The sequence below is a fragment of the Scomber scombrus genome, chromosome 3, assembly GCF_963691925.1.
Source record: "Scomber scombrus chromosome 3, fScoSco1.1, whole genome shotgun sequence".
In the NCBI taxonomy this organism is placed as follows: Eukaryota; Metazoa; Chordata; class Actinopteri; order Scombriformes; family Scombridae; genus Scomber; species Scomber scombrus.
In genome coordinates this window covers 13,626,490-13,639,755 of record NC_084972.1, presented here as the reverse complement: position 1 = coordinate 13,639,755, position 13,266 = coordinate 13,626,490, and the positions used below count along the sequence as shown (strand labels likewise).

Below are 13,266 nucleotides of genomic sequence, written 5' to 3'. Positions count from 1 at the left end.
ACGGTTTGGATTTTTATCATAGCCATGTTACAGACTGAATAACATAATTTACTGCATCTCTCTGTCAATGAGGTTATTTTTTGCGAGAAAAACTCTGTTAGTGGAGCTTTATTATTTTGTCATAGTACAATCTGGTAGATGAAGCTGCTGCTGTCAGAAAGTATGCTGCTGTTCCAATTGTAGCATGACTGTACTGTGTCCTCCTGATTTCGTACTTTCAAGTCAAACTTGCCAAGTCTGAACTTGGCAAACTTGGTATTGAGAAAGGGCCTATGTCAAATTGACTTTAGTCCTCCAGCATGTCATTCACGTTCCAACAATAGACGCGGTTTTGACCTAGTCATGCTGGGATGGAGGGATCTAGCAGAATATGGGTGTGTAGATACTTCATAAATAACACATTCAAATCTAAGAAGTTAGTTTGATTATAATGTAACATTTAATAGGGTTAAAAATCAATTTTTCAGTGCACACAAAGCAACTACAAACACAGAGCAAGCACCGGGAGACCAGACCTTAATTGGATATAAGTCCTTTACTCCCTGTGTGTGTGTGTGTGTGTGTGTGTGTGTGTGTGTGTGTGTGTGTGTGTGTGTGTGTGTGTGTGTGTGTGTGTGTGTGTGTGTGTGTGTGTGTGTGTGTGTGTGTGTGTGTGTGTGTGTGTGTGCGTGTACACTCACCTCCCTCCACTGTTTGGTCTCAACACCTTGTGTATAGAGCACACATACTGTGAAAAAGAACAAGATAGGAACAGAATGACATAAATTGTGAAAGAAAGAGAAAATGAGAGAGGCAAAAGGAGAGACTATCAAGATAAATGCATGCAGGTTCCAAATGGGAAATCAATGTGAGGGTTTTAGCTCCAGTACAGTGAACAAACAGCCATGGCACTTGGAGCAAAACAAAGATTTCTCAAATCACAAGGTGGCACATCCATAAAAAAAGACAAGAACACCGACCAAGAGAGAAGGTTCAAAAAGGACAAGAAGAGATCGACACAGACTGCAGCAGTTTTTTAAAAGAGTGAAGTATTAGCACAGAGACGACAGAAGAGCACAAACATTCAAAGTGAGACAGATATACAACATACTCACATGGATCTGACTTGGAGAATGTGTCTTTATCCAGCAGATTTCTGAACAATAAAAAAGAAGAGAAACATCTGTTACTCAAAGAATATTGTGTTCATGCACTTATCTGTAAACTCTCCAGACTCTTAACATAAAACAATTCTCTACAGTAATTGTTAAATTATAAACTATCCAAGTGTAGAGCTATTTGCAGGAAAAAGCTTTTTTTCTTATTCTTCTTTTTTTAGTCAAAGTGTTTGTCTTTGTAAAAAAAAAAACTAAAAAAACATGGAGATTTTTTAAGTGCATTTTTCCTTCACTCTTCTCTGCTTCTGATGGTGCATTCACTTGAATACAAAACTTTATTCTTCCCCCCCTCTTGCCCTCAGAGAATTTCCACCACAGAGCACTCAGTATTTTGCAAAAACATATTAAAAAAACATCAGTGGGCACACTTTAACTTAGATGCGAATTGTACAAGAAGGAAAAACAATGCCCCTCCACAGCTTCAACATCAGTCTTTGGCACAGTCACTTGAGTTCTGCTGTCAGCTTCTGATCATTTGCTCAAGTCTCAAGTAGTGTTTTTGGAGGGACACATCATAGGGTAATTGTACAACAAAGCACTTCAAGAGTAATTAAACACCTGTACTCGTATCTCTTGAAATCAAATTCAGCAACGTAACAGTACCTCTGCTGAATTTCTTGGGGAAACATAGCAGGGTGAATTTGTGACAGTAGCAAACAATTCTTACCCTGTTTCTCATTGAAATAAACAGAGAACAAAATTTGCCCTGACTGCCCCTTTTAAGGAAGTTGAATCCATGTGTAACAATTACAGTGATAATGGTATAAATTGTACCATTCATGCAACAAAACTATCAGGAAGTGTCACCCAAGCACTGTCTGTACACACCCACACATTCCCAGGAACCCTAATCAGTCAAGGTGAGTGAATACACCTGTGTGGGTGTAACATGGCTGTGTGTAATTACTGATGCAGGGCAAACATATTAACTTCTACTATATCTAGTCCTATATATATCACCATGCAACCACTTCAGAACTATTCTATGTTTAAGTACATTCACCTTGAATTTCACTTCATTTTCATTAATTTATTTATAAGGACAACATATATTAATCAGCATTTCTGTATTTTCAGCCAGTGGGCTCATTTTTAATTGCTGTCCTTTGGCATGATGTTCTAAAACCAATGAAGTGATCTGCCAACAAGCCCTTCAAACTAAACAACTAAATATGACGTTTGACCATGCTGACACATAGGAGTGTTTTCTAATCTTGTGCTCCTATGAGCAGTAATTGACAGGATATCATCATTTGTCTGTGTTTTTCAAAACCGTTACAATCACTGTTACACAATATTGATGTTTTATGATGTGATAGTGCTGTGGTTGAGGTCTGGTAAAGCATAGTCACAAAAAACAATTGTTTAGGTTGAGGGAAAGATCACAGTTTGAGTTAAAATTATCACTTTGCTAAGGTTAGAGAAACACGTGGTGTCGGTTGAAGTTAATGCTTCCTTAAAGTTAGGCAGCCTTCATCGTCATTGCTACAAAAATTACCACAGGATTAAGGTTCAGTCCATTGTTGGTTTAATACCACCTTCCACCCCTCCTCCTCTGAATTTTAGACCGTAATAATAGTGACAATAAAGAGTAGACAACAGGAGAGGGAGAGACCGCAGTGCAATCTTTGATACTATATGGCTACAGATAATAAAAGATCAAATTCTATACATCTAAGAAAAATTAGAGTGCTTGCAGTAAAGCCATAAAGTGGCTGGGTACATAGTACAATTGTTTCTACATTTTCATGTGCATGTTTTTTTTTAGCACAAACACACATTCTAATTAAAACATTCACATACAATGGCTCACAGTTACGCAGAAAATTGTGGGGTTTGATATCTTTAACAATGGCAGACTGATTACCAGCATGTCTATGAGTTTACTGAACACTCATCTCTCTTTCTGCCCAGCAAACACCCACCATGCCTTCCTTATTTCCGGGGCATGCAACAATTTAACTTTGCACTTTCCTTTTTAAAGCAAAAACAGTCACACTTTACCAACTTTTTGTGTGAAATGTGTTCCTTAAACCATCATGCTCTCTATGAATTTAACTGCTTATTGAACTTTATTTAGAGGCAATGTTGTTTAATAATATCAGCTGTCTATTCAGAAGCAAGCATCTTCAGAGAGAGATATATAAATATTTGGGACTATATTTTGAGGCTCAACAACACACTTCAGAGAAAATATACACTTTTCTTCCATTTTCTCCAAGTCTTAATCATGTTCCCTGATAAATTGTGTAGTAATGTGTGATATTAGGGAAATCGCATACCATGTGGCAGTCAAATTATGTATAGATACAGGATTAGAGATATAATAGAGAGGCAGATGTAGAGTGAATATTTCCTTATTACAAGATCAATCATATAAAAAGCTATGAGAGGATATAAAATGAGTCTTCAAAATCAATATTGGTAGCAACAGTTTGCAAGGTGGTTAGAATTAAGGAAATTCAATTAGCTGAACAGTTTCCTGATTTTTATTTCAAGATCTTTGTAACCTTAAATTCAAATTGCATGATTTTTGCATACAAAAAGTCCAAAATGCACTATAGTCTATAGGTTAACTTCCAATTTATATGAAGAAGGGGGAAAGATGGGTAAATAATTTTTTCCAATATGATAACAGTAATTAAAAAGTTAACCTCTTTAGCCAAAGATATAAACAGGGTTTTTAAGGATTAGTATGAGACCCTGTATATCAACGTTTCTTCTGATGCTACTCAAGATGATTTGGGATTGTTTTTCTCCAAAATAGATGTGACTAAGCTTCTCCCTGATCAGGTAAAGAGCTTAGAGTCACCTGAGAAAGAGATAAGAAAGGCTGTGTCAAAAAATAGGAAATTGCATGGTTGTGATGGATTTGTGATGGAGTATTACAAGGAATACATACTGTGAGGTTTATCAGGAGATATTTAGGAAAGCACAGGTGCCTCAAAACCTTCAACGAGGCCGTAAGAGCACTCATCCCCAAGAAAGATAAAGGCACATCTGACCATTCTAATTTTACACACATAGGTGTACTCAATCTTAAATGTAAAATCTACATTTACATGTACAACAACTCCTATTCAGCATTATTCATTCTAAACAAGACTTCACGAAGACCAGGCCTTTAGCTGCCAATGTGAGGACAGTGTTACCTTTGATGTGACTGAGTAAATCCGAACAGGTACCAATAACCATTTTTCTTTAGATGCCTAAGGCATTTGATGGGTGGGAATTTATTTATTTTTTCCACCTTATCACACTTTGGTTTTGGGCCTGGTTTCAGTTATCATGTGAAGACATTGTATAAAGAACTAAAGGCTGCAGCAATTATGAATGGCCTAATATTTTCATTCTTTAAGGTTAGTAGAGGAACATGGCAGAGCTGTTCATTTAGCTCTTTATTATTTATTGTGTTTTTAAAACCCCTGGCTTCTGCTATAAAAGCCAATACCAAAATAAAATGTGTTGAGGGCGATTACAGAACATAATCTACTGCTCTATGCAGATGAGATGACATTTTAGCATTGGTAGCCAATCCACTGACCTCCCCTTTGATGGAGACCATACAATCATATTCAAAAATTTCAGGCCATGCCATTCTCTGCATCCTTTTATCCATATATGGTACAAAAATCTCACTTCAAATATATCCAGGAGGGAATGAATGCCTTGGAATTAGATTAAGTCGGGGTCTGGAAGAAATGTCATTGTTGAATTTTAATCCAAATCTGGATAAATGGGTAAAATTGAAACTTGTATAATGTGATAAAATTGGTATTCTGAAAATTACGGTAGCTCCCCAGTTGAATTACATATCAAAAATGTTACCAATTAAAATACAGCCTAACATTTTAAATAAATATGAGTATATGGTTAAGCAATTCCTTTGAGAAGGAAAGAACAAGAGTCAAAATGAGCAAACTAATGTATTTACACCTAAGGAAAGTGGAGAATTAGGCCCGCAGCCTCAGACTGTATGCTCTATCGTTTGAAATTGTCAAACTAATGAAACACTGGAAGTTGGGAGAAGACAGAGTAGAGTGGGTAGATACTAAGTCAGATCTGTGTTCATCATTCAGTGCTATGAATGTATATCAAAAATTAAACACATTCCAGTGAGGTTTGGACCACAATTCATAGATTATATAAACTGTCCCCTTGCTGGAAGCACTGGCACTCCAGTGACATATAATGTGTTGGGGATCTGTATAAAGATGACCAGTTTTGGTTTTATAGAGATCTAGCATAGACATTTGACCTAAAAGATAAAGAACATTTTTTTGAAATATTTACAGGTTCAAAGTTGTCTGACATCTGTGGTCAAGAGTATTGACAATAACCCTATAACACCATATTTTAAGTCGCCACAGTATTGCAACACAGCTGCACAATTCATAAATGTACCAACAACACTATGATTGTTCCAGAATTAAACTGCTCTGGCAGCGGGATGTGGGAGAAGAAATACAGTCGGAGTACAAAGGAAGCAAATGGGAAATTTACACAATACAAAATATTACGCAGATATCATACACCATTAAGATGCTGTAAAATGAAAACAATAAAGGACAATCTGTGCTAGAAAAGCCGAACATTTGTTGAAAGATTTCTGTATTGTACATGGGAGTGCACAGTGGTCAGAACATTGTGGGTTAGAGTTGAGGGATGTAAGTGAATGGTCTGATTTAATAATTCCCCCTGACTCCCAGCTCTCAATGTCAAATGTGTCAAATTGTGTATTCTCAGTCGTAACGGTTGGCTTGGTCACAGCTTCCAGGAAATCAGTTGAAGCTCCTGACTAAAAGGAATGGGCAAGTACAATGGACAAAACAGCATCATATGAAAGAGTGCTCAATAGACTGAAAGGTGATCAAATAGATGTGGATTCTGGGTGGGCTTATTTTAAACCACTGATATGCCCACCTAAGGGCAGTGTTTATTATTATTTTTGTATTATCATTGTTGTTGTTAGTAGTATTAGTATTATTATTATTATTGGTTATTTCTTTCTATTTTTTTCAGTGTACTTACCACACTCATGTATTCAGATGTACAGTATGTATGACACTATGCCTTTTGAATGCTGCTGTTAACATTGTTGAATGAAACTGATAAAAACTCAAATTCCAAAAAAAATGTGTACCATTAATTCCCAAAATGAGGACATTAACTAAGGATGTAAATAGTATTGGTAACTATGGCAGCTAACACCACTAGCCATAATTTTAAGCATTTCTCATTTTTAGGGGAATCTTCTGAACCTGACATTTGATTAGTGCCTGCAGCACTGATTTACAGCAAAGGTTGGAGACAGAAAATTATAGGCTTGTGTAATGCAAGAAGAAAGATCAAAAAGGTCATTGTCGAGGGTCTCTTTCACACTGTGTGCTCCTCCGCCTGTCTGTTCCACTCCACTCTCCAATCTCTGTAATTTATTTTTAGCTATGTGAAATGTCATCCTCCAAAATTTTGTGGCATTATTGTCTTTGTTTCTTGTGGGTGTTTTTTGTTTTGTTTTGTTAGTTTGTTTGGTTCTTTTTACAGTTGTTACAGATTAAGTATTGTGATGATTCAATTTACGTTATGTGTGAAAATGTAAATCTATCCTGTGACAATTGATTTGTATTGCACATTTCAACAACAAAGCAATTGAAAATACTTTGAATAAAGCAGAAATGGCATCAAGACAAAATATAAAAGCAACACAATGCATTATAAAGACATATACATGCTATTAAAAAGTATTAAATTGGAAATAAAAAATAAACTAAAATATAACAAGATAAAAAAGGAGAATAAAAAAAGTTAACGTGCAGTATGAGTTATTAACCCTCTAATTAGGTTTAACAAAAGGTCATGGCAAACAGAAAAGTCTTCAGCTATGATTTAAAATAGCTATGATACACTTAAAAACTGTGCACAGTACAGAAATACTTGTTCCCATCAGGATGAGATAAAAAAAAACAACTTAAATTTGACTGAATTATAACTTTCCATGAAGTTTTTGTATTGACTTGAGATGTTTTATCTTTAATTCAAAGACCATTAGAGTCAAAACATAGATTGTGATTTTATGTGCCTTATATGCTCTTACATACATTGTAGTAATTCTCTTGTAGACCTGTTGGCTCAGAGATGTGCAATGTCTTTCATCTGAGAAAACACTGAACAGATAATCACTTTTTGACTCCTGACATCGAGGCGTTCACCTTCCTGTGTGTCTGTTGTATTAAGGCTGGAACATGCTACATGAAAGTGACGTTGCTGACGCTGGATGCATTTGATCATAAACTAAAGTATTGGACAAATGTACCTGATGATGGTGCTCAAAGCGACAACAATTTGTTGTTGAGACATTTCATTTAAAACAACAAATGTGAACGTCATGGTTATATATCATCTTAGCATCATAAATGTCAGTACAACATTTTGTGACAATGTATTTGGTAGATGTTGAGATCTCTCATTAGAAAAGTGAAAACTTTGACCTGCTGGTGGTGCAAGAGAGGAAACCTGAGGAATTCATTTCTGGGGACCATGAATGTCTGTACAAAATTTCATGGAGATCCATCAAATATTAGTGTTATATTTCAGTATAGACTAAAGTGGTTGACCTGCCAACTGACTGACAGACTGACATTGTCCTCAGTATCAGTATGGCCAAAAATAGTGTCATGTGACCTGCATCCCTGTCCGTGGCCATTTGGCAAAAGTTGCCACAAAGCCAGGTAGAGGTTGAGGTCAACTCCATTCTTTTTTTTATTACTTCTTTCCTTACTGTCTTTCATGCACTTTCCTCTTCAATTTCCCACTCTGTCTTTCCTTGTCTCCATGAACTTGATTTCAGTGAATTTTATAAAGGTCTTTCTCTCTCTAACTTAATCTCTGTTACACTTCCATCATTCTTGCTTGACCTTTTCATAATGCCTGCCAGAGGCTACTGTGTACCCAACACTATTGCTCTTCTTGTTTTCTTTTGCTCGCTCTGTCACCACAGTGACATGGGAGCCCTCACTCAAGATGCCAAACCCTACATGTTTCCTATTTCTTATTTCGGGTCATTTCTTGTTTCATTTTCTCCTGCAGTTACTGTTGCCACAAATCTTCATCTGTATTCTTTCATCAGACTCATCTATTGTGATCCCCTCCTGTGTTTCTTCATCAATCCTTTATAGCTTACAAGAACAAGCTAAGAAGACAATTACAGATGAAAAGAAAAACATGAAATCCTGATTCTGATGTTTTATATCAGGGGTGTCCAAACTAAGGCCCGCGGGCCAACTGCGGCCCGCAGTCCATTTTTAATTGGCCCGCAGGAAATTTTATAATTAGAATAGAATATGGCCCGCACTGCTTTGCATCTCAACCACCAAGTTTACTCCTGACCTTCCAGCCATCCTTGAGTCCAAAACGCAGCATCAATGCTCCCACTGAGTGCAATGCCGTTCCCGTTTTAGGTGAGTTAAAAATATATTACACAGTATCCGTGTGTTATTAAGCATAATAACTTAAATAACAAGCTTGAAATGTACCCAGGGTTTCCCACAGCACTTTACAGTTAAGGCGGCCGCCTTAGCAACACACGCCTGCCGCCTTAACTAACGTCTTAAACAAATAAAAAATAAAAAACAAAAATAAATATATATATATGATCAGGGCCTGAATTTCAGCGCGGGATTGCAGGTATTGCGCACAATTTAATTGATTCCCGCAAATCCAACACTTATATTTCCGCACACATTTACAGCAATGTATATTAATGTTCAACCAACGTCTGCAGCGGTGTTTACTGCAGGACGACAGGCCGGAACCGCTATGTCCGACTGTCTGACTTCGACCCTGAACACACCTGTAGCTCTCGCTGTACCTCCCGCTAGCATAACACAGACAAGCTAACAGTGATATTAAGTTTAAGGAAACAAACACAGACCGTTGGTTAAAACATAAATCTACATCATCTGAGGCAGAACCTGCTCAGAAAAACTAATGCAAACAGCGCCATGTGATGTCATCATTAACAACGTTAATCCTCAGACAGGTAACTGTGACGTTACTATAGCAACACGTTTCAGGCTTTCTCATTCAGCAGTCCTGAAGAGAGAGAGAGTGAGACAGATTCAACAAAAACGTGATGCTACTGAAGCTGAATATCACTACTTAACTGTATAATACTATATAACTTGTAATTACTATAAAATATAGTTCAGAGAATAAGTTAACTATATAAGATAGACTCACTGGCCTAACATGTGCAATCTAATTTAATCCAATACAGCAGCTCTGCTATAAATTCTACATTTATGAAGCTTAAACTACATTTTTTAACAAGAAGGTGAAAATTCTGCTTTATGTTTATTATTGAGTGATTGTGGTGTATTAGGATGCATTATATTGAATGGTGTTCTTAATATTTTGTCCATTCCATCAACATACATGAGGAGGGCAAAATATTAGGAACACCTTTCAATATAATGCACCCAAGTACACCACCACCTCTTAGTACGACCTCAGTAATAAACTAAGTGGAATTATCACATTTTTGACAATGTCAACAAAAACCTCTGTCTCACTGCTCCCCACCACCTTAACTAACACATTTTCTGTGGGAAACCCTGGTACCCATCCCATTTCCCCCTTTATTGTTCTTTCTCTGTACTGTGAATGGGATCACCATCCTGACTAAGAAGAAATCTGAGGCTGCTGTTCTGAGAATTAGCTACCAACCCTTTTTCTGAATAAATCAATAAAAATCCATTTATGGAAAGCTGTGATGATGGCTGATTTTTTTTCTGTAAATATATTCAACAATATAGCAAATTTGACCAACTTTTAAAGGATTTTTCTTACTTTAATACAATAGATGTGAGGCTATATACCTCACCTCTAGTAAGTGGCCCAGCCTCTCGTATATTTTGCCGTATATGGCCCTCAGTGAAAAAAGTTTGGACACCCCTGTTTTATATCATATGTTACAAAAACAGTGCTCGCTGATTTTCTGTGATGGTCTATATGCCTTGTAACTGAAGTGTTGCAACATTTAAAATACTAGCAGCAAAGTTCAAAGTCCCAGGCAAATGTGCATTTCATTCCAGTTCAATCTAAACTGAAAAGAAAAATGGACGTGATATTACCAAAGGGAGATAATTGAATTAGCAAATCAAAGCACACACTGCACTGACTTTAAAAGTAATTTCTTCCTAATCACAAATATTGCACTGCTGAAACTGCAGTTGAGGGAAGGGAATTTGGACAAAAACAACTTTTTTTATTTTCAGTATATCATCCTTTCATGTACAAATGTCTCAGTAATGCTTTGTTTCCTATAATTGGATGTTTTGTTTTGTTTAATTTATTCGGCCCATCTCCAGAAACATATTCGGTTACATTTGGACACTTTCCACACACCAACCCACAAACCCAACCCTCAAAAGCTACATTAGTGTACAATGTGATGCAGCAACCTCTATTTATTTCTGTTCCACTGTTATTGTTTGATTGTGAGTCCTCAAGAAAATGACTCAACATTGCATAGCATGTTTTGACAAGTTATCTTTAAAATTCTGAGACCAATAAATAGGTACAAGCATACTGTACAAATACAGTGTATTCATTTAAGAAAATGCTCAAGAGAAAAGGAAGGTCTTTAGTTTGGATTTGCAAGAACAGTGTTGGAGCAAGTCTAAATTCAGCAGGCAAACTTCCATTCTTTAGGTGCATAAATACTGAATGTCACCTCACCAGACTTTGAAGGTACTCTCGGCACATAGAGGTGATTTCCACCCTATGACTGGAGAGATCTGCTGCGGTTGTAAACTGACAGCATGACTGAAATGCACTTTGGAGCCAGACCAGCAAGTGCTTTATAAACCAGAAGGAGGATTTTGAACTGTGTTTTGAAAACAACAGGTAGCTGGTGAAAGTTCACTGGTGGACTGGACTTATATGGTCTAATATTTTTGTCCTGGTTAGAGCTGGTGCAGCTGAGTTCTGGATAAATAATAATCTATGGATTGTTTTGTTTGGAAGACCCGTAAACAGAGAGTTGCAATAATCCAGCCTGCTTATAACAAAGGACGAGGATGGATTACTCAGTTTCTGTGAGTCAGAGCGGCACAAAGAGCTGCTTTTGCTTCCATAATGTGTGAGTGGAGGGTAATATGTATTCATTTTGAGAGGGGTTGTATAGTTCTGAGACTAGAAACTGTCTTGATTATATTTGATTAGATAATCTGAAATATTTTATTGTTTAACAGATAGAGAAAAGGGAGTTACAATTGAATGCAAACTCTGCTTTAGTGAGAATTTGCGTATATAACAAATCCATACCTCTATCTGTGAATCAATGTATAAGGAAGAGAAAGCTGTGGCTGAGAGGGTTGTTATATTCATCACTTCATCTACAATTTATACATCGATCATGTATGGGAGTCTGTCTTATATTTATTCTATTTTTATATCATCGTTTGCTCGTAGTGCATCAGATCATGTTCAAATTCCTATATTACTGAAGAAGAAAGCAGCACTATGGTGTATAATGTTGACACTCAGTGCCTCTACATTTCTGTAGAATAATCAAGTGCAAACAGGTAAATGTCAAAGACCCACCCAGAAGCCACCCACCCAACTGTACAGTGTGTCTGTGTTGGAAAAGCTAATTAAAGATTCACCTTGAATTTATGCGACAAAATGTTAGCCTTATTTCAGAACCAAAGTTCTCACAGTCATGTCATGATCATGTGCAAGTGACACACTAAAAACTCAAATTTAGCACAGAGGAAAAAAATGATGTGTAAAGTATGTCTGTACAACGTATTTTTAATGGTTATTTTTAATATTTTTGATTAATATATAGATTTTTGGGCAATTCTACACCTGTTATATCTAAGCTAAGGAGTAGTAAAAATATTTGAAATATGTTTATTACTCTGTCATGGTGTAGTATTTTTGTACTAATCAATAAAAATAAAAGTTCAAGTGTACTTCATTCCTGATACCTCCTAACCCACATTTCAATTTGTGAAAGTGAGTCATGAGACTGATGTCAAGCATTGTGCACAGTGAACGTTTACCATTTGCATTTTTCTGTTATAACTTTATAGGCACGCACGTGTGTGTGTGTGTGTGTGTGTGTGTGTGTGTGTGTGTGTGTTGTGTATACATATTATCACCCAACCCTGCAAGCATCCAACCAATTATGTTAGTATTCCCTCCCTTTCTCTCTCTCTTCCGTAATTTAGTTCATTGGTTTCCTGCACTGGTCCAAAATTAATCAGCCTGTATGTCATCCGCCACTGCTTCCTCTCTATCTTTGTCATTTGTTTATCTGTCGCCTGTTTATTATCCCTCTAATGGTGTCTCCATTATCGCTTGTGTTAAACAGAGCCTCAAATTACTTTCATCCCTGTGACTTTACTTTCCAACATGGGTCATGGATTAAAATCTGAAACTTTGGAACAGAAACCTTATTTAAAAATCTGTTTCATCTCTGCACCATTATGCATTTTTAAAGCAAACCTTTGTACTTTGGAGTAATATAGTGAAGCAGTAAAAAACACTTTATGGACACAAAGCCACTCTCATCCTGCAGCTAATACAGTGCTGAAGTAATCTAGTGGTTAAATCACAACACATTTCAGGGCAACAGTAAATATCTTTCAGATCTGATATCTAAGCTGCCTGCTTTTGATTAGAAGTCATATTTTACAGTCAGAGTAGCAAGAGTGTGAAGATAGCCAGTAAATGTGTACAGTACAGTACATATCTAATGTAATACATTGTGAAGGCAACCAAACTGTGTCTATCACACCGCAAACACTGTTGCTATGTGTATATAACAATTGTTATGGTCCATGAATAAAACACTGCTTCAGGCAGAAAGGGCGCTGTACACCAACTGTGGTTTGGGCCATGAAGGTCCTGTGAGAATAGTGTTGACATCTTTCCACAGAGATAATTGGTGTGAAATGTGGTATTTTCATACTTGGGATCCAATAACCTAAACACAATTTGAACATCGAGGTTTAAGCCCATTGACTGTGCAATAAGATATGAAACTAACTTGATACAGACCCTGCAGTAGGTGTCTAATTACAGTATGTGGTTGTTAAAT

At 36.7% G+C, this 13,266-nt stretch overlaps 1 protein-coding gene across 3 annotated transcripts in view; it reads right to left on the bottom strand.

The window, feature by feature from the left end:
• Positions 1 to 13,266, bottom strand: part of cpne5b (copine Vb) — a 137,173-nt gene that overhangs the window by 104,374 nt on the left and 19,533 nt on the right. For all 3 annotated transcript variants that reach the window (XM_062444962.1, XM_062444970.1, XM_062444978.1), the window contains exons 2-3: positions 1,095 to 1,135; positions 681 to 727 (exon numbers count right to left, since the gene is read on the bottom strand). In XM_062444962.1, coding sequence (XP_062300946.1) covers positions 681 to 727; positions 1,095 to 1,135 — 88 coding nt within the window. The remainder of the gene's footprint in view (positions 1 to 680; positions 728 to 1,094; positions 1,136 to 13,266) is intronic.